We start from the raw sequence: 22,410 nt of genomic DNA on the forward strand, positions 1-22,410 counted from the left end.
ATATTATATTTTCTAGTTTCTTTTCCTCTGAAATAATTCCATTGTATATACCCCATGATATTTTGTATTAATATATTTTTTGCTTGAATTTTAAAAAACTCATCATCTTGTCTTGTTTTTCTGCTACAAAACAAATACATGTAAATTTTTGGTTTATTTCTAGTAACCTCAAGGCCTATGTGTAAATATTTTTCCTTTGGATTCAGTTGTCATTACTAATTAGTAGGTTATAACTAGCAAACTAGTATTTTTGTCATCTGATGCAAACGGACACCTCATTGGAAAAGACCCTGATGCTAGGAAAGATTGAGGGCAGAAAGGAAAGAAGGCATCAGAGGATGAGACAGCTGGACAGTATCACCGATGCAATGAACTTGAACTTGGGTAAACTCCGGGAGATGGTGAGGGAGAAAGGCCCAGCGTGCTGTCGTCCATGGGGTCGCAAAGAGTTGGACACGACTGGGTAACTGCACAACAATGAACAAAACCAGGAAATGCAAGTTTTGATAAATAGTTGTTAGAATGGTAAAACCTTTTTGGAACTGCCTCTCTTGATGAGATAGATAGGGTGGGGAGGGGACTGGCTTTGATGAAAGGACCCCTCCCTGACACCAGCTCTGCAGCTTGTTCCTTACTGATCCTGGTGCAAGGAGACCTGTGCTCCTCTGGTGTCAAGTGGGAGGAGGACCAGAGTGATGTATCTGCACAGGACAGAGCAGCTTTAGGTAAGCGTGCGTGTGGACAGGCAGGTAGAAACTGGTGCCCTAGGACGCGTCAGGGCTCAGGTTTGCTCTGGGAAGGTGGTGAGGCTCCCAGGAGGTTCTCCCCTCCCCTGAGTGTGAGCACAGCTCTGCGGCAACACAGTGCACAGGTTAAGGATGTGCACTGTCACATGTATCTGCCTGGCTCCCAGTTCCCTCATAGCCACCTCCTCAGTGGGTCTTACTTTACCCTCCATGCTTCAGTGTCCTGTGAGGTTGGTTTAATAATCATAGCAGCTATCTTCCAGGGTGGTTGTGAGATGAAATGCAGGAATGCATAGAAAGCCTAGCCCAACAGCTAGTACTTAAGAAGCTTTCCATTGGTAAAAACTACTTCAATCTGGTATGCTGCTTGGTGATTTGTGTTTGGAACATCCAAATTGAGAATGTAATGTGCTATATGAAGTTTTTTGCCTGCAAAAAGAGCAGGAGAAATTTACAGGTAGGATGTCTTTGAAAGAAGGTGCAAGTTGTTCTTGGAAAGTGATCATGGAGAATGTTTCAGGCTGTTGATGTGATTAAGCCCTGCTTAATCTGAAAGCTTGAAGCATCTACCTTTATGTTCGGAAACTTACTGTGTAATTTCCTGGGAAGAATTACAGTTAGTTAACATGTTTAATCATGTTAAACAAGCATGTGCTTGTTTTGCTTCAGTATTAAGGTGAAAATTTCTTTTTTCTCCTTTCTCTAATCTCATCTTTATATATTTCCTTATGACATAACCATAGGAAAATTCAGTGTCTTTTCTACCTATGACATTCTCTTTCTGCTACTTGAATTTGACAAATAGATAAAGATGAGGGCATACAGGCAGCTCGTTAGAATCCTGTCACTGACTCTTACCCCAGATCTACTTGCTTTGATATTTCAGGTGAGGGACTACATTCTCCCCCACATTTTCCTCTTTCGTCAAAGGAATATAACCACATGACTTCATTCCTCAGCGATTTGTTTTTATTGTTGTTTTTACCCTGAAAGGTGAGCCTCCAGCTAACTCTGGAGTTTGAGGTGGTGGCTCAGACTCAGAGCATAGTGCCAGCTCTGCTCCTCATCTCATCTCCGACCTGTTTTTGGATTATCAATCTGTCTTACCTTTACTCACTTTCTAAAAGAAGTTTTTATTTTGAAACAATTTTAGGCTTACAGGAAATTGCAAAAATAGTTGCAGAAAGAGTCCTGAATACCTTTCATCCAGTTTCTCCAACGGTGACATCTAATAGAGCCATAGCATGATATCAAAACTAGGAAACTGACACTGGTGTTGACTGTTAACTAGACCACAGTTCTTATTCAGTTTTCACCGGTATTTTGGGTTTTTTAGCCTTCATTTAATTGTGTGTGTGTAGTTCAGTGCAGTTTTATCACATGTATGGATTCGTGTAGCTACCACCACATTCAAGATACGGAACTGCTTTGTCACCACAGAAGAGCTGCCTCACGCTGCCTTTCTGTATTTGTACCCACCTTACCCCTCCAGCTTCCAAACTCCACGTTCATCTTTGTCCCCGTTAAACCTTTCACTGTTCTCCATCTCTGTAGTTTTTCCTTTCCAGAATGTCTGAGTGGATCATTTAGTATGTAGATTGACTTTTTTCACTTAAGCATAATGCCCGTCAGTCGCCCGCCAGTGAAGTACATCCAGGTTGTCACACAGTATCAATATCTCCTTCCTCTTTATTGTGGAGTAATGTTCCCATAAAAGGGAGTACCAGAATTTGCTTAGCCATTCACCCATTGAAGGAATTTTGGTTTATTTCCAGTAACTTATTATCACAAATAAGACTGTCATGAACATTCATGCGGAGGTTTTGTGTGAACACAAATTTTCATTTCTCTTCCTCCAGGATGTTACAAATTTCTGGAGAATAGCCTTGCCTGATGGGTAGTACACAATTTAAGAATATTTCTAATCTTTGGTTACAGTTCAGTAATAAATGATAAAGCTCCTAAAGATTTTATTTAGACAAGACCGTGTCACTGTAGGGGATTGAGAATGGAATGCAGAGAGTTTAATGAAATACTTTTCATCCTTTTTTTTTTTATAAGACTCCCCAGACAATAAGGAAAAGAAGTCTTTCAGTCTTGAAGAGAAGTCCAAAATCTCCAAAAACCGTGTTCACTATATGAAATTCACAAAAGGTAAAATCGCACGTTTCTTTGTTTTAAATCTCTGTGTTCACATCTGGATTTCTTAGAGTATTTTTAGCTCTTCACCAGCATCACTTGTCTTATGTACAAAATGGAAAAGGAGGGACTCACTGACCGGCTTGATCCACAGCAGTGCTGAGGTGTCCGCACTTGTGAGTCACCGGGGGACTTGTTAGAGTGAGGCAGACGCAGCCTCACTCATGCCGAGGTGGGCCCCAGCTTTGCCCTTAGACTGCGTGCAAGTCCTCTGGCAAAGCTGAGCGTGGAAGTTAACATGCTATTAATATTTAGAGGAGAAGACAGACTTTTATGTGGCTAAATTTATCACTCAGTACTTTTAGTTACATTTCTCTTAGTTGCATTAAGCTTTTTTTAGAGTTTAATTTTGGTGTCGAAAAGCTTTTAAAATGGACCCATTTAGAGAATCACATAGAATCTATATGAGATTCATAAACATTCATGAAGTGGCCTCTATATTGAGTTCTCCAGTATGAAAGATCTCACTCCCGAGTTAACTCTTCTACTGTTCCACACCGTTTCTCTGGTTCATGGAGTGCAGACTTAACTGTTCCACGGTCACTGCAAAGGTAGTGTTAGAAAACTTGTCTTCCCCCATCGTCACCTCCCGACTCCGGTTCCAGGGCTGTACGTGGTCAGTCGTGGGTGCAGCTGTCCTCTATAACCAGGAGGTGGCAGTCTTGTATCGGAAAGAAACCATTTAACTTGACCTCATCAACTCCCCAGATATTTTCCCATTGTCATGTATTAAGCATACTTCCCAGGTATAAACCCCTGTTTATCATATTAATATACTTAAAGTATAAGTATGATGATAATTATGTTATCTAGTCACCTTGTGATGGTTCATCTATGGAAGACTGGATGTATATTTCTACCTCTATATGGCAGGAAAAGCATATCTTTGCTTTAGTCTTGTTGACGTGATTGGGAATTCCCTGATTCCTAGAACCCCCTGAACAGCAGTAGGGAGCTGGAGTTCCCACTGCTCTAAACTCTTCATGGTGGTTCTCATTTGGAGCAGGACCCCACAAGGTAGACTGGGCTCGGTGTGACGGAGGGCTCATGGCAGAGCTGATTAGTTTTGGGGACGTGTGCAGAGAGAGACTGGGGCTTCCCCCTTCCGTCTCCTAGCAGGCATGGTCATCTGGCTCATCATGTTAGCCCCTCGTCTTTCTCCCAGGGTAGAACCTTCTCTGTCATTCTCCAGTATGGCCCTAAGCAGAGCTTCTCTCCACTCCTGACCTGCTGCAGGACAGAAAACAGTCCTTGGTCGCCCATCAGTCCTTTCCAGGAGGGGCTAAATGGTCACTTCACCCCCATCCCTGAAATATCCTTCCTTTTCATTAGACCCTATAGGGGAAAAAAATAGATACAGGAGCAGGGTGCTTAGCAAACTAATGAAATTAAAAGTGCCCTGTGACTTTTGGATAGCATGGCAGCCTTTTAAGCTTTCACTTTTGCAACAGAATCTTCTTCTTATGGCAGCCTGCATGTGTGATTTCACCTGAAGCATTTGCTGAAGCCAGAATAAACCTCTTCGATCTACTTTAATCTGTGGATGCCGGGAGCGTCTTCTTTCTGTTTCTAGTTAAGCCATCCCCTTGCCAGTTCACCCTGTCAGCCTGCTTGGTGTGTTATTCCTTCTTTTTCTCTGTTTTGAAATGAAGTTTGTGGGACTTCCCTGGTGGACCAGTGGTTAAGACTTCGCTTTCCAATGCAGGGAGTGCAGGTTCATTCCCTGGTCAGGGAGTTAGGATCCCACATGCCTCAGGACCAAAAAACATAAAACCGAAGCAATATTGTAATGAGTTCAATTGAAGACTTAAAAAAAAATCTTAAAAATAAAATAATATGAGGTTTGCTTATTAATTAGCTTTGTTTGGGGAGAAGGGGGGCAATGGAATGCAGGGAAGATAATTCAAGATATATTACAAAGATAGAGAATGAGTGGGAAAACAGGGGAAAAGCAGAGTGGAAATCAGTAGAGAACACAGGAGGAGGCAGGAATCCAGGTAGTGAGGAAATAATCAGTTGCCATCTATTTTAACAGTCCACAGTGTAAGTTTATTTTAAAGTGCTTTAATTTATTGAAAGAAGTCTCCCTTGTAGAGCAACTGTTGTCATTGAATGTGAATGATAAACTGTGTCTCCTCCACGGCAGACTATCTTAGGCCACAGGAACCTGGCTTCTGGCTGTGACTCTCAGACAAATCACTTAACCTCTTGCCTTCTGTCAGCTTCAGTCTCCTTTTTTTGTGAAATGAAAGATCTTTTTAAGTCATTGTTGAGTTCTAAAATAGGTTCTTTTTCAGAATTTATCAGAAATGATGCCATTATATGGAAATCATGGGTGTTCAGCATAATGGATGATAAGGATTTTAGCTCAGGGATCTGCTTTTACAGTAACTCACTCATTGGATGAGGAGGGTTCATATTGTAGCCCCATCAACGGTCCAGAAACCCCAAACACGAGAAGGCAGCATTTTATTTAGCTCGGTGAGAAAAATGAAGATAAAAATTTCACTGCAGAGAGATTACAGCAGCGAACAGTATTGTAAAATTTGTTACTGCTTAAATATTGGCTGTAGCATTTTAGTTCTGATACATAATTATTCCTTTCTCTCATCCTAAGTTTATCATTTAAAGTCGACGTAATTTATTACATAATTTCAAGATGTTAATTTCATCCATATTTGTTTAAGGGCCTAAACTCAGTGGTGGTTTCTTTTAATCTAAAAAACGTTTGGTGAGGCTGTACCCACAGAGAAAAGAAAATTAGGGAAGATGGCAATTTCTCCAAAGCCACTTTTGATGTTTTTAATATTTAACAGGGCGAGGTTGTCCAGAAAGCCTGGCTTTTTGCTCCCAGTCGTGCGGTGGCTGAGTGGGTGGAAGGTTGTGTAGACAGCACTTGTGCAGCTTCGTTGTATTTAGACTTCTTTTTCCTGTAACAATCTGTGATACTTCACTCCTTAAATAAGGAAAGTACTCGTACTCGTCTCGCGTGTCCTGGTGGTCAGCTGCTCGTCTGACACCGACTTTAGTGTCCTGGCAAGGCTGGCTCCCTGCAGCCAGACTCTGCTAGAGGTGGGTGTTCTCCTTCTTCTGGCTCTTTTGACATTTAAGTGTAAAGGAGCACCATTGCAGGCTTTAAAAAAATATTCCAACTGTCTTATTATCAGGTGTGAAGATCTCATTTCACCCCGTTTCGATTCTTTCAGGTTTCCTGATTTTCTCACATTATTACCCTTTCAGAGAAGTTTCCTCATCTTCCATTCCTCGGCTTATTATCTGTTCTATATGTTTTCATTAAAAAACAAAGTCAAAATATAATATTGTCTGTTTTATCCTTCTTGATTGGGGTATGCAAATAAATTTTTGAAGCAAGTGAAGCTAGCTACCTATGTAACACTTCAGTGTTTTTTATTTAACTGGTGTATTTTTCAACCTGCATTTCCTTTCCCTTGTACCTTTACTACGAGTTAAAAAACTCAGTGTTTTGAGCTCTGCTTATAACACAGTGCTCCCTTGTTGGGCTCTGTATGACTTTTGCCCTTGAACTGAGAGAGGCTCTACATCTCCATGATTCTTAAGTTCTTGTGTTGGTTTTTTACAGTTTTACTTGCTTCCCATGTGGGCTTCTTGGTGTTGTAAGTGAGTCTGGCTGTAGGGGTCATGTTCTTCTCTCCAAATCGCTACACTGATTGAAGGGAACACCTGAAAGTCCTCATTATTAGAAAAACAGCTAAAATGATCCTAAGTAAAGTGCTGTTCTCTGAAAGAATCAGGTCATCCTTTCATGACTTTGTTACATCAGCTTGGCTACTGGAATCTTTTTATCCTTGGTTCTTGGAGTATTGTGGCCAGTTGAAGACTAGTGAGTACAGAAACCAAATCCAGGCAGATGTCATATATTTCCTATTCTGTTCAATGATTTGATGTCCTTTTCTCTAAGAGAAGTTCATCAACAGTGTTTGCTGTGAGTTGACCATGATTGAGAATGGAGACCAGTAACTTTCAAACTCATTTTTAATATACATATTGTATTCAAAACTGGCCATAATTTTATAACATTTATAAACTAGTCAACCAGGACCATTACCTAATGACTATTTCAATATCACTTCCATCTTCACAGTTTCATCTGCCTTTAAGTTCCTTTCCTTTGGTCTCTGACTCTTAATTCTTCTCTGTGTTTTGTTTTCCAGATCAAATCCAGAGCAAGGCCTGTAACAGTCCTGGTTTCCACATTTGCTTAAGTGAACTTTGCTAAAGGATAAGCATTTCTGATACAAGAACCCGTCACCAAAACTTTAGAAACACTTGCACTTTCATTGGTACATTCTCTTATTAGCTTGACAGCTTCCCTTTGATTTTTAGCTTCATTTTTCATCTCCGTGTGTTCATGTTTTGACATCCTGTTTTAGAATTGTGATCTTGCATGTCCGTCCCCCCGCTTTCTAATCCCTCCAGCATTCTTTTTAGTTGAGTTGTTGTAAAAGTGATTGTCATTTGCATTTCTTTTAGGGTGTCTGTTCCATTTCAGAAGCTAGCTTAGGGGTGGGTGGCCAGTATGTATTTTGATCCCAGTACAACTCCTTTTTCTGAAATAGAAGCTGCCGCCCTGAATGTTCTCTGCAGTGTGGAACGGGTTACACTGAGGACTAAGCTCAGAACAGACCTCAGGCCTCCTGAGGGTTGCCCACGTCTCCCCTCAGTGGCCAGCTTTATCCTCCACTATTCCGGTTCATTGTCTGCGTTTCCATCTGGGAGGCTTCATTTTGCTCATGAGTAGGCTTCCTCTGGGATCATCTGTCTGGGCTCTATGGACTAAGCAGCTAGAACCAGGAAGCTTTCTTTATTTCCAGCTCAGGCAGAGGGGTGAGAGCAATGCAGAGCCTGCCCTCCAGGTGGGAACAGGTCACGCCGACTGGACTTAGGAGTCTGGTACGGCAGCCTCAGAGACTGGTTTGGGCACCTGGTTTTGCATTACATTGCAGGGTGTTTTTTTTTTTTTTTTAATTTCATGGAGTCACTGAGCAATATCATATTTGAATGCCCCAGCGGTAGCCAGTGAACTGGAACCCTTCTGGGTCACGACAGTGCTGTGCCAAGTCAGGTTGCTGCAGGAAGCCAAGAAGATAACTGAATCCGTGACAGTGGAACTCAGGCTTCCAACTCAAAACAGATTCCTGTGTCTAAGCCAGAGCCTCACTCCCCCGGAGCTTCCAGACTTTATATATACATCTACCATGAAGTTGACAAATGGGACTAGATTTGGTTGGCTGCTCACACAGTATTGTCGGTAGAAGTGGAAATTCCATAGAAGTGAGTTTTAAATTAGTTGGTTTGTGGGTTTGAAATTAAGTTAAAGAGTTTAGTGTTTTTAATAAGAATCAAGGGTCCTTTGGATACCAGTTTGCCAGAAGCCATTTAATTTCCTACTTATTACTTATCCTTTTATTTAAAATGATAACACTATTACAGTGAAAAAAACAAACAGAAAAAGTCTGAAATCTTTTCACCCTAATGCAGCAATTTTAATTTGTATTTATAAAAAAATTTCATACATTCAATTAATTACTGAGCTTGTATGTGTCAATACAGAATGTTCTCTTTCCTGTGCACAGGTGGGGTTTTGGAGCTATGTATCTTAGCAGCATATTTTTATTCTGCATTTTGTAACCCTCATTGAGTATAACTCCTGTCTCCTTGAAGTAACAGAATTTTACTGTTTACTAAGGGAACCCAGAGGCCCAGAAATTATACCTTGAAAGTGTACCAGTAGTAGAGCTAGCTTGAGAATTTAGTTTTCCTCTCCACCTGCATGCTCAGGCTTGTTTGTCCCATTAAGAGGAAGTCAGGGGTTCTGGTTCACTTGTTTAATTTTTAAGTTTAATTAATTGTATTTAGTGATTAAACAGTGTGACCCTGATTCTGGAAAAGATTGAAGGCAAAAGGAGAAGGGGGCAGCAGAGGATGAGATGGTTGGAGGGCATCACTGACTCAATGGACATGAGTTTGAGCAAACTCTGGGAGATGGTGAGGGACAGGGAGGCCCAGCCTGCTGCAGTCCATGGAGCTGCAAGGAGGCAGGCAAGACTTGGCAACTGAAAAACAGCAAAAGTCAGTGAAAGGGAAAGAGAAAGTTGGTCATTTACAAAATTGTTTATTTATTTCCCAAACCCAGTTTTACAGTTTATATTTGTGCTTCTTATTCTAGAATGTATTACTGAAGGCATCATGTATTTCTAGGTAAGGATCTCTCATCTCGGAGCCAAACAGATCTTGACTGCATTTTTGGAAAAAGACAGAAGAGGACCCCTGAGGTATGAAACCACCTACGATTGATACGTTGTGTCTCAACACTGATTTTCAACTGTGTATAGAGCTATTTATGTTTATTACTAACAGTACTTTCCAGACAAAGTTACCAAAAAAAAAACTTTTAGAGGCTTCACACAAAGGCTAAATGTGATCCTCTTAGTAATGATTGATAGATGATAATAACAGTTGATAGATTACAAGGAGCCTTAAAAACAGTGTGTATTATCTGGGTTTTTTTTCCTCCTGGTGTGTGGACTAGACTAACCTCAGGGAAGAACACCCTTTGCCAAAAGCCTGAGCCAGAGGCGTGTTGTTTAGAGAAACAGAGCAGGAATGCTGGGGCACACTCTCGATCCTCTATGTGGTTTAGGAGTATTTTCTGTAGTGATAAGGCTGAAACAGGAAACAAGCTGGATAGCGGAAGGAAACTGGGAATGTGGGGGAGGGAAAAATTGAGAGAAGGAAAAAAAAAAAAAGGAGTATCAGGAAGTTCAACCAGATAGGAACTAATGGAAATAGTTTTTTAGTGTCTCCCATTTCTTGCTGATTGTGAAATCTGAAAACTAACTTCCAAGCAGACTTTTCTTTTTTGGTTGGTTAAATTTAAAAAAAAAGAATTATTGATTGATTAGTTGATTGATTTCACATGAGATCTTTAGTTGCAGCATGTGGGAGCTAGTTCCCTGACCAGGGATGGAAACCCGGGCCCCTGCATTGGAAGCCCAGAGTCTTAGCCACTGGACAACCACGGAAGTCCCTGGTTGGTTGGTTGTTTCTCATTAGTTTTGAATTTTCATGTTCTTTTTTGTGAATTGGGTTGAGTTTTGTAAGTGGTTTGCTAGATGTGCACTCTTGAATTTGAATTTCGCTTCCTCCTACAAGTCTCTGTCACTCTGCCTCCCTCTCCTCACCTGGACCTGGCATCACCATTCATGAATTGAGTTGCTTTCCCAGCCTAGAGTTTGCTAAGGTCATTTTACAAGGAAGCACCTTTTGGTTAGCAGTAAAATTAAACTAAGCCCACAAACAAGCTCATTATCACATTTTAGGTCTGTATTTTTTTGCCAGCAGTGATGACTTCAGTAATTTTTATCAGCGTGTTGACCATTGATTTTGAATCAAGATTCACAATACTCTCTCTGAGCTGGGGCATTTGACCAAAGCCAGATAGATCAAATTTGTGAAGATGTGTAAGATCTCATTGAATCTTTGAAAAGAACTCATCTGAATGAGAATTAACTTAGAGGCTGGGAACATGTAAACTGACCACAAGTTTGACCTAAGTCAAAATAAGAAATGCAGTATGGTAACTGTCCTGAGTTCAGGCTTGGGGTGCTTTAAGAGCAGCTGGAAGCAACAGATGTTGGGGGTGTTTTCTGCACTGGTGACTGTATTTGAACTGGGTGCTGTATTTTATAAGAATGTGTTTAGAGCGTGGCACTTGGGCCGAAGCGATCTGGAAAGCAAGTTTTGCACGGGGAATTAGCAGATGAGCAGTTAGGAAATTCTGCCTGGACTACAGAGAGACCCTGACTTTGAAGGTGTGAATGGTTTCAGGGGTCCTCTAGGAAAGGAACAGATTGGTTTGGTAAACTTCAGAGGACAGACTGGAACTGGTGGATGAAATTCATAGAAAGATTCCTCCTCAGAGAAAGGAAACCCCGTGGGCTGGCAGAGCGGGCCAGCCGTGCAGGATGTACCGTGTGGCCAGCTTCCTGGAGGCCGTCTTGTAATAGGGGAGCGTGAACGCCGTGCATGTGAGCACTTCCGGGTCGAAGGTTCTCTGATTCTGGAGGAAAGCGAACACATGAAATACTCACATTCGAAACGGTACTTGACTTGAGGGTTTACATTTTCCTAGACTACAAAGGAGAGACCGTTACTGCGATTGCTCTTCCTTATCTTCAGGTATGTGGGCAATTTTGACTTTATCTACTTATGTCCTTTTTCCAGGAGATGAGTCTGAATTGTTTGATGTGTTTAAATAAGAAATCAAATAATGTTGAGGTGAAATAGCAGGTTTCCCTCCCAGGGGCCTGAAGTCCCGCGTGACGACACCTCCCAGCTCTCACACACTCATGGTCACTGCCATCCTCGGCTGGTTCTCCCTGCAGCTCTGCCCTTGTCGCTCTGGCCTCCAGTTCCTCCAGTACTTCAGGAGGGCTCCTGCCTTGACTCTCAGCACTTGGTGGCTCCTCTGCATGGAGTGCTTGTCCCCAGCTCACATTTTTGTGCAAATGTCGCCTCAGCTGGCCTTCCTTGACACCCTAATTTATAGCAGAAAATACAAACAGTAACAACAAAAATCCCTGATACTCTTGTCCCCTCTCCTTTGCTTTATTTTTCTCCATAGCAGTTGTCACTATCTGAGGTACTAAATAGTTTGCTTGTACCGTCTGTCTTTCCTTAGTAGACTGGAACCTCCTAGAGGGCAGGAGTTTTGTACTCCATACCACCTAGAACCAGGCCTGCCATGGAGTAGGTTCTCAACGAAGGTTTTGTTGAATTGAACTCAGCTGTTGATACATACTTTAATCCTTGGGGGAACAACACAGACTAGGGCATTGTTAACATGACTACTGGAGAAGTTAGAAACAGCTGCAGAGAAAATTGATGCGCCCAAACCTAGAACCAAAGGGCAGGAGTCCCTGAATAGACAAAGCACAAAAAAGAATATGTACCGTGAGTAACAGCTCTTCCCAGGCCTCACACTCAAATGCCAGTGGATCCAGGCATGTGACTGGAAATGTGTGCGTAGTCTGACTTTAAGATGACAGGGAACCAGGGAAACTCATAGCCTGGTCTGAAAGTGTGCAAGATTCACAAAATAATAACCATGATGATGGAGTCAGTGATCTCACCAGACGCAGACTGCTAGTTTGTAATCCTTCACTTACCATCAAGTGAGAAAGCTGGGCGGTGTTATGTACGCAAGAGTGGAATTGCATAGTGGAGACTAGCTGCTTGGACTGTCTTGTTGAGTGTTTTGGCAGTATATACTGAGCGTGTCTAAGATGTGCTTCCTGTCTCCTGGATATGTGAATACTCATATCTGTCTTCTGTAGGAGCTTGTATTCCTCTGATACTCCAAGTTCTCCTTCTCCATGCTTTGCCTGTCAAGGGCACAGAGAAGGGTAAGAAGCTTAGAGCACGTGTAGCACAGTGGGTAGCTGCCTCTCTTCAGGTGTATAAATAGTGCCTTCAATCAGGTTCCTCGCTGGCCGTGTCTAATTCAGAGTGCGGGTGAAACCATTCCAAGTGAGGAGGAAGCATTGCAGAGCGGGATTTTCTATTGAGCACAGCTTTTGATAAAAGCAAGAAGAGCTAGGTATTGACTTTTTGGTGCCTGTTCTATCAGTGGTCTGTTAATCAACAGAGGATAAATTATTGCTCTTCAGAAGCAGGAAAGGATCCCCCTGGCTTGAAGGCATTTCCACCCTTCTTTTCTTTGTTTTTTCTCTTTATTGGTAGAGGATCTTTCCCCCAGCCATTTGCTCCTTGGGGGTTTTGTTAAGGACTGAAGGGAAACTGAAGGGAGGCCTTTTGATTTATCTTCTATCCTTTCCTTTTGGTCACTCCACGGGGCTAAAATAGCCGAGTTGGCTTTAATATGTTGCCATTAGAGACCAAACATTAGCTGGAATAAACCATCATGCCTCACAATGAAAAATGTCCCCTGATTGGCTAATTAATCAGTCAAAGGGGAATGACATGGCTCTCGGCTTGAGGGACTCTGCTGGAGAGAAACAGGCTGTTGATAAATGGTTTTCCAACAAATTCATATATCAAAGAAACTTAGTCATTTTTTAACTATAGTTTGTGTGACTGCAGTTTTTTCCAACTTTTCCTTTTCTGCTGCTCTTGCTGTTTAGGCTGTGTTTTCTGTTGTTGTTGATAGAAAAATATAGGATTTTAGATACGAGAAAATAAATGCTTTCTCCTTACTCGTGTCTGTTAGTCTGATTGCTTTTGATTGCCTAGGCTTATCAGGAGGTGAAAGACAATCAGATAGCTGTCTCCAAAATAATTGATGGATTATAAATTTTCCTGCCTTCTTTCAAAGTTAAGAGCTCCAGATTTGGGTCCACACTGTCTGAATTTGAATCCTGGTTCCAAAGTAATATATGCACATAGATTTAAAAATTAAGCTGCACTGAACAGCACAAAAAACAACATTCCTCCGTCACACCCCCTCGCCTCTTTATCTCCTATGCCTGTTTCTTACAGCACCTTCATTTTTCACATGGTATCTTACACGGTATTTATCTTTACATTTAAAGCACAGATCTTACATTGACTTTCTTCATGTGTTAGTTCCTGACGTTATCTGGATTTTTATTTTGGTAGGTTAGAATTTAGGCCTTTTACCACTCAAAATACTGATGCATTATTCTTATTATTTATTATAGTGTTATTTTAGTGTTTGGTGTTTATATTTTTATGACTAAATAGTGTTCCCTGCTAAGCCAAGTAGTGTACTCTAACACGTTTGTGATGTTTTCTGGTGGGGGAGCGAGGTGTAACTGTAATTTTCCCCATACTCTCTACTAGGCACAGCGTACAACACTTTCTGCTGTGTCATTTATGTCTGATGGTCTGTCAGCTCGGTGTTTTCCCCAGGACACCGCCCTCCTCAGACCCCTCGGCCCGTTCACTCTGGGCTGGCTGTTGGATTTGCCTTGTTCTATCCCTGTCGATGGTCCGCTCCACCTGGCTCCTGTTACCTGCTCTGGCCTGCATCCCGTGTCTGTCTCCTCACTCATCTTCCAGCAGCTTTTTAAGAAGGCCTGCAGTTCTGAAAATCTCTATCAGAATGTCATGGCAGATTGTGTGGGTATAGAATTCTGGACTGAATTTGCTTTCAGAATTTAGATGGTGTTGCTCTACTGTCTTCTGATATCCACTGGTACTCTTCTTATTTCTCTCCATGACACATATTTATTTTCTTTATTTTGTCTTCGAGAGTTTTTAGAACCTTCTTATCCTTGGATTTCGAAAATCTTGTGGAAATGTCAATTGTTGCATATTTTTATTCATCAGACTCTTGCTAGGCCTCCCAGTGTGAAGATTCATATTATTCTGTCAGTTCTGAAAAATTACTTTTTATTCTTTGTTTTTTTTTTTCTCTTTTGTTTTATCTGGAATCATTAGGTAAGTGGTGGACATCGGGTTGTTCCTCAGATTTTTCTTATCTTTTGTCTCCTATTTTGTTCTTCTTTTGGGGAGATTTTCTTGATTTTTATATTCCAATTTTTCTATTAAAATTTTGAGTTTTGCTCTCATATTTTTAATTTCCCTGAGCTATTTTTCATCACCTGATTGTCCCTTTTTATTTATTTATCTTTATCTTTAAATAGCATCTTGTTCTTATTTCATGGATTCCGTACATACTCCCTTGTCTCTGAATGCATGATGTTATGAGATGTACAGGTTGTTTTTCTGTCTTTGTCCCCCGGGCTCCTTTTCTCTCTTAGTTTTGCCTTGTTTCTTTCGTGTTGGAGGAGTTCCCCACTGTCTGATGTTCCTTTGCTCAGTGGTCTAAGAGTTAGTCAGTGAGCAGCAGATTGAGAGCTGTTTGCCTAGGCAGCACTTCTCAGCGGCTGAGTTGTGCTGTGGAATGGTCATGGCGAGTTGGCATTTTCCTTAGGGAACCCCCAGAGGTCAGAATTCTTGCAGGTCTTTTCTTCGGTGGGTTCAGCTTCTCCAGAAAGGCGCTCTTGCCCCAGGGGGAACGTGGGGCAGGAGGTCACTGCGCCATGCTCTGTCTTCTCCGTGGCTGTCTTACCCTGCCCTCCAGCTGCGGCCTGGCGGAGCTTTTGTGTAGCTGAGCCACTCAAGCTCAGTCTCCCTGAAAGAGTAAGCCTGGTGTCTCCTCACACATTTTTATTTTAAGGGGAAAAAATGTCTGTTCCTCATTCTGTAAGTGGATAGGGACATTCAGCTAATAGTTACTAAAGGAAAGAAGGTTAGAAACTGAGAGAAAGCCCTTTTGCATCAAAAGAAAACCTTTGTTCAAAATTTAACAACCCTTTTCTTCATTTATCAGTTCCAAATTGTAAGCTGTTCTATTTCAAAAGACTTGGGTAGAGGTGTTGTTTTCATATCCTGGCCCCAGCATTTTTCCAATTCTAAAACAAAAAACCAAAAGCTTGCTTTATTTGCTACTCAGATTTTCTTCCTCATATGAAGTGTCTTTAAACAGGGTTGGTCTAGAAATAATCTGAACTACAGGTTGTCCCTGGCCTCTCCTGTGGACTTCCTCTTCCTGCTCCCCATCCTCTTGAGTATCTCCCACTCCTACCTTCAGAACATGAATCTGGTAAGACTGAAAAGCCCCCACTTCGAAGTGAAGGAGTTTGTGTATTTTTTGTTACTCTTCTCTCCCTCGGCTCTAATGAAAAGTGAAAATGAAAGTTGCTCGGTGTGTCTGACTCTTTGCAACCCCATGGACTGTAATTCTCTAGTCCAGAATACTGGAGTGGGTAGCCTTTCCCTTATCCAGGGGATCTTCCAAACCCAGGGATCGAACCCAGGTCTCCCGCATTACTCAGTTGGTAAAGAACCCGCCTGCAATGCGGGAGACCCCGGTTGGATTCCTGGGTTGGGAAGATGCCCTGGAGAAGGGATAGGCTACCCACTCCAGTATTCTTGTGCTTCCCTCGTGGCTCTGCTGGTAAATAATCGGCTCTAATATTCACCTTGTTATGAATTTTAGCACAACTCATTCGCCGAGCTCCTCGGTTGTCTACAGTGTGTCGTGGAAATGTGCAGTTCCCAACTCAGCCCGTAGCGGTGTGTGAGTAGATGGCAGAAAGCACTCTGAGCGGTCAGAAGTACACTGTTGTTGCTGTGAGCCCGGCGCGGAAGACTCTTAGGCTGAGTCCTGGGGCTGGCCAGCCGCCTCTTGTGTGTTCTCCGTGCACACGTGGGAGGTCGTGGGTCATGTGTCTGCCCCTGGCTCCGGTTTCCTCTCTGGCAGAAAGAATGCACGGCGTTCTGCTGGAAGACGGGGCCTCGCCTGCTGCAGGCGTGCCTTTCTCAGAATTATAATCGCTCTGTTGGGAAAGATGCGTGGACACTAGTCATGCTGAAGTGGAAAGGGTCATGAACTCAGTGACAAGAGTGTCTCCTCTTTAGTATCAGGTCACTCTTATGACCCCAAGCCAAGCTTTTAACTTCTCTGGTCCTGAGTTTTAGATGGAGGCATTGGCGGGGTCACTCCAGGTGAGAACGACTATGAGTAGATGAAACAGGTACCCCAAGTTATAGGGGGCAAACCTAAGAGCACGAAGCATCTCTTTCATCATTGTGGATCTTATTTACCCTGCATAGTTGGATCATGAACTTGAGGATAATATTTGATTTGTTTCTTTCCTTTAACCTTCATATCCTGTCAGACATCACCAACTCTGTTGATTTTGTATGTTTAACATAGCTATTGCATTATTCCTGGTTTTCCATGTTTACTGATGTCCTGATCATTATTGTCCCTGAATTTCTCTCGGAACTGGAGAAACTCTCCCTGACCCCAGTTTTTCTTTTCAGAGTGTCCTGTTATCATCTGTTCTTTCAAAATCTCTCTCTTGTAGTATTAGTGTCTTCTCAGTCATCGCCTACATCCCCCCCACACACACACTCACTCACTGACTCCCTTTGACCAGCGCACCAGACCCTCCACCAGCTCGCCCTGCTCTCTGTTCCTGGTGCAAATGCCTGCTTCTCCGAGCTGCGGAGCACCACGCCCCCCCACCAAGGACGGTCCCCTACAGCCCCGGGCGGCTTCTGTCCTCACGTCTCCGTGTCCCCACCTCACTGCCTCCACCTTCATTGCCCTGGCCTGGTCTGCTCTGCCTGTCCGAGTCCTTCCCGTGCAGCTCTAGTCTTGCTTCCTGCCATCGATGAAGGAAGAGGGGACACACAGTTGCTCAGTTGAGCAAGCACTGGACTTAGAGTCCTGGCTCGTTCATGTGTTCTGCAGATTTTGACTAAATGCCTCTTTGCTGGGCACTAGTGATGCAGCCGTGGCAGAGCAGACAGGGAGCCCTGCCCTCGGGGGCCTGCGTCACAGCTGCACCTTCAGGAAGGGATTCCTCGCCGCGGCCTCTCTCTTCACCAACCTCTGCAGTTGTTTGAATTTGCTCTCCCCATGTGCTGCCTTAGCGCGTTAGCTCTTCATTTCCCTTTGCATCATGTCTGTCTCACTTCTCCCTTTAATTTTTTTTTTTTAACTTTAAGATTTTTTTTTCATGCAGCCACATGGACCATTTTTGAAGTCTGTATTAAATTTGTTACAATATTGTTTCTGGGTTTTTTTTTTTTTTACGTTTTGGTTTCTTGGCCATGAGTCCCGTGGAGTCTCAGCTCCGCAGCCAGGGATAGAACCTGCACCCTTGCCCTGGAAGGCGATCCCACCCACTGGACCACCGGCAGAGTCCCTGTCTCCCTCGTTCACACATCAGACCGTGGCCACGGCTTCTGTTCATTCATAGGCCCTAGCCCACTGTCTCTAATAGTTGCTTACTAAGAAACTAGATAACTGAGTTAGCTGGTATAATTAAATGCTTAGATAGATTGAACTTTTTTTTTTTAATACTCATGGGAATCCAAATGTATTGTTTTAGTTACAGGTTAATTTTCCTGTTTCTTAATCGATAACTGTACCTAAGAATTGTTAAGCTTCTGGTTACTGCTTTAAAAATTACATTAGCAAAAAAAAATTAATAAAATTACATTAGCAAAGAACAAAAGAATGAAGTAATGATGTGGCAAAACCTTGCTAGTCATTGACAGAAATATTGGGAGTTCATCAATTTTGTATATATCTGAAAGTTTTCATAATATAAAATCTGTCAAAGAATCCGTTAGTTGTAATATTCTTTAATGTTTATTTCACTCTGCTCAAGGAATGGTTGAATTATTTCCTCGGTAGGTCACAATGTCATGGTCATTCTTCAAGTGCAAAGTCGTTAGCGCCTGGTTTATTTTTGTCATAATGTGTCCTAGTTTGCTCCTCCCTTAAATCCTTTCAATAAGTCTTCTTGTCATCTGTGTTAATATTAATAGAAATCAAGGATGGAAGCCAGAGGAGAGAGGGAATAATGGTGGATGAAGGATGCATGCCACCAGAGAATAGATATTTTGATTCTTTCACAGAACGTAATTTGCCTGTTCTCTGAGCACTTCCTTCCCCAGTACCTAGAGTTTGGCCATGGTCCTTACTTACAGTTCATCACCCTGATGGCGTGGCACAGAGATGAGGTGTAGAGACAGCAGAGTCCTTGGTTTCTCCTGGGTCCACTCTCCTCTGTCTGTTCGTGCCTGCTTGGGAAATCTAGGTCTGGGAATGACAAGCAGGAAGAAAGATATAGGAGTACAGGGTAACTCATAGGTTTTTGTCATCATTTGGCTTCTGGCAAAGAGACTTTAGTCCCAGAATGGGAACAAGTTCGAAAAATGGTGGTTTTATCATCAGACTTAGGAGTGGAATGCAAAGCTTTTCTAGGCCTACAATATCCAGATTTGATTAGTGATCCACAAGTGCGGGAGACCCTGGCTCAATTCCTGGGTCGGGCAAATCCGCTGGAGAAGGGATAGGCTACCCACTCCAAGATTCTTGGGCTTCAATTGTGGCTCAGCTGGTAAAGATTCCACCTGGAATGCAGGAGACCTGGATTCAATCCCTGGGTTGGGAAGATCCCCTGGAGAAGGGAAAGGCTACCCACTCCAGTATTCTGGCCTGGAAAATTCCATGCTCTGTATAGTCCATAGGGTCGCAAAGAGTTGGACACAACTGACCAACTTTCACTTTCATTTTCCATGAGTGAAAGTTGTTTTCATGGTGAAGTTTACCCTTGTATGTGCAGTGAAAAATTCAGAGGGACTTGTCTTTGACTCGTGAGTTACTCACTGCGTGAAGTCTCAGAGGTTTGTCTCACCGGCCAGGGGACTCAGGTGTCGTTGGCTCCCTGAGCTTATTCCTGAAGCTGTTCCGTGTGCTCCTGGGGAGGGAGTTCCTCTGATTTATGACTTGTCCCTCTGCTCCCCCATCCCCCAAGCTCTTTATTTGCTCATTTCTCTGACATCTTTGGGTTCCTTTCCTTATCTTCACTGTGCATTTTCAGCTTATTCATAGGACAGAGTCATGACTTGTCAGGCATTTAATACGTCTCTTACTTCCTTTTCATGTTGGAGGGACAGTGTTGTAAGTTGGCTGCATTTCAGTGGCTCCCTTGCAGGATGCAATGTTTTCTTTACCACTCTTACTCTATGACCAGCAGGGTCTCTTGTGGGGCTGTGATGAAATCCACAGTCTGTGATAGAAGTGCTTTTATCTTTTAGGCAAACTTGTTTGGCTGGTATTAGGATTCTTGAGTTACTGATCACAGGTTTATAACATCCAGGATCAGATTAGAAGGACAATGGATGCTGTATTTATTAGAAGGGACTTGGCATAGTTCAGTGAATATTGATTGTTTCAAAAGCCAGAAAACTTAGGTGCAAATCCCCGTTCTTTCACTCAACCCTCTGTGTGACTTTGAGCAGGTTGTAGGGTTTTAGAACAGAAAGGGACCATCTAGTTCTCCCCTTGACTTTCAGAAAAGGAAACTGAAGTCTGTAGAGGTTGGGCTCAACCACAGTCTAGGTAAGAGGATTCCATTCTTCACTTGTGGTTGAGGAACTACACTGTTATCTGGCTACTTAATTGTCCTATGGTTCTGCTTCCTCATCTGGACAGTATGGATAAGATTGTGTGTGTGTGTGTGTGTGTGTGTGTGTGTATGAGAGAGAGAGAGAGAGAGAGAGAGCATTTTTGAGATTCATTCAGACAAAAGCAAATGTAAAGAGTGTCATTATCTTTCAAATGATTGGCAAGAAGTACAAACAAATAACCTGGATCATATTCATTTTCTTCTACTTTAGCACATGAGAAATTGACTTTGAGGTGCAGTTGTGTGAGTCTTCAGTCTTTATTCCCACCTTACTTCTCTCTCTGTAGGATGAGGCCAGATTAATCCGTGATATTAGAAAGAATTCACTTAAGTTTTTGCGTGTTCTAGCATTCTATTTTTAGTAGCAGTATGTACATGAAATGTATTTGTCTCTATTTTGCTGAGCTTGTGATACTAAAATGTAGCAGACCTGGGCCACTACGTCAGCATAGGCAGAGGGCAGAGAGGAGAGTTGGGCAGATTCATTGCCCACATGCTTTGTTACGTGGGTTCTGCTGAGCGCTCGCCTTGGTAAGTGTGTGACTGGAGGCTCTGGGGGCCAAGGACAAGAGAGTGGTGGCCTTTCTTTTTGAGGCTCATGTCATCTTAAGAATTTGTACTTTATTCTCAACCATCATGTGTAGATGAACTCCATTCTATTGTTTTAGTTAACCATGACCCAGAGAAATCCAGTTTACTCACAACAGTGCTTACAGTAAAAGAGCCAGAAAGTAATTCCCGTTGACATTGTATAATTGTCGGCACTGTATAGAACTCTGCAGTGACATCCGATCGCATCAGTGTAGTTTAGTGACAGTGATGTGTGCCAGTCGCTCAGGCGTGTCTGGCTCTTTGCAGTCCATGCACTGCAGCCCGCCAGGCTCCTCTGCCCGGGATTCTCCAGGCAAGAACACTGGAGTGGGCCTCCACGCCCTTCTCCAGGGTGTCTTCCCAACCCAGGGATTGAACCCAGATCTCCTGCATTCCAGGCGGATTCTTTACTGTCTGAGCCACCAGGGAAGCCCAGTTTAGTGACGGGGTCACCCTCACATTGCCACTGTTTACATACATTTCCAGTGTCGAAGCAGCCCTGAAGCCCTAAGGCCCGTGCCAAATAACAGACTCTTACTAGGTAATGTACCTGCGCCCAGGTACTTTGTGGCAGTGACATTGTCAGTAGAAAATGTAATTTAAATTAAAACTGAGATGAACAGAAATCTTAAAGAACAGAGGTAACAAATGGAAGAACGGTGTGGGGTAGTAGATGAGGTACAGGCTTACTGCAGACCTGGGTCTCAGTCTTAACTCAGCCCTGTGAGTTCTCCGACCTTCAGCAGGAATTTTGCCAGCTTTCCAGGAGGCAGGTGGTGACAGATAGCCCAGCCAAGACTACCCAGACTCCAGTTTGGAACAGGTTCCCTCTTCAGCTTTGTTGGAAGTTACCCTAACTTGGAGAAAAAAAAACCCTACTTTTCCCAGTAACATTTCTAAGATCCATGTTCAAATCCATACTCCTTGAACATTGTCCTCTGACCGCTGTCCGCTGACTTCTCATCTCCCGGCCCCTGTGCGTGCTCAGGTGCGTGCGGACATCCTGTTCTGTTCCCTGTGCCCAAGCTGGGAGTGGCAGAGGGGGACTCCAGACCTCTGTGGGCCACTTGCCCATTTGGCTTTGGCTCAAGTATTTGTGCTTCTTCCTGCATACTTCGTGTGGGCTAGCCACTCACCTGTGCATTTCAGATCCCATCACAGGTGGACTTCCACAAGCCAGGCAGATGTGGTGGGAATGACCTGGAACGCAGAGTAAGGTGAGTAGCAGAGCCAGACTGGAAAAAAGGAAAGCAAGAGCAGACAGGTCCATTCGTCTCCCCAGCAGCTGCCAGGCTTCTGGGGCCTGAAGGGAACTGTTTATCCTGTGACGTAAAAACAACACTGAAATGCTTCAGGCGTTTCGAAGTCCTGTCAGTTTTACTGAGACTATCTTACATAGATAACGTATTCAAATATAGTTAATAGTATAAAACATAAATACAGGTCTCTCATACATTTATCTAGGCCTACCATTTTCTGAAATTTTTTCTTCTGTCCAAATAGAATAGATTCCAAATGCACTGAAACTTAAAATATGGACAAATAGAAAACCTTTCTCAAATCCTGTAGTTTATTCAAATAAATCTGAAACATCATGCTGCACTTATTTTTCTAAGAAAATAGGAATAGTCCCCATCTCTAATTTCTTTTCTGTAAGTGTTTTTAGGTGTAAGCTCTCACTTTCTTACAATACATGTGGATGGAAGGGGCAACTTTTCTTAGAGTAGAAAGTGAGGTGCAGGCAACATATGTAGCTCAGCACAGATAGTCCCTAACCAAACTAACAACTGAGGCGAGGGGAGGGTTTTCTCACTGAGGCAAGCCTTTGTGTGTGTGTTGGGGGGGGCGGGGGT

The 22,410-nt window shown here is 42.9% G+C and overlaps 1 protein-coding gene across 1 annotated transcript in view; it reads left to right on the forward strand.

Moving 5' to 3' along the window:
• The window catches only part of PINX1 (PIN2/TERF1 interacting, telomerase inhibitor 1), a 65,965-nt gene that overhangs the window by 14,525 nt on the left and 29,030 nt on the right, over window positions 1-22,410 (forward strand). The window contains exons 5-6 of the mRNA XM_010840279.1: window positions 2,808-2,900; window positions 9,186-9,259. Of these exons, the coding sequence (XP_010838581.1) occupies window positions 2,808-2,900; window positions 9,186-9,259 (167 nt within the window). The remainder of the gene's footprint in view (window positions 1-2,807; window positions 2,901-9,185; window positions 9,260-22,410) is intronic.

The sequence above is a fragment of the Bison bison genome, unplaced genomic scaffold (assembly GCF_000754665.1).
Source record: "Bison bison bison isolate TAMUID 2011002044 unplaced genomic scaffold, Bison_UMD1.0 scf7180017864143, whole genome shotgun sequence".
NCBI lineage: Eukaryota > Metazoa > Chordata > Mammalia > Artiodactyla > Bovidae > Bison > Bison bison.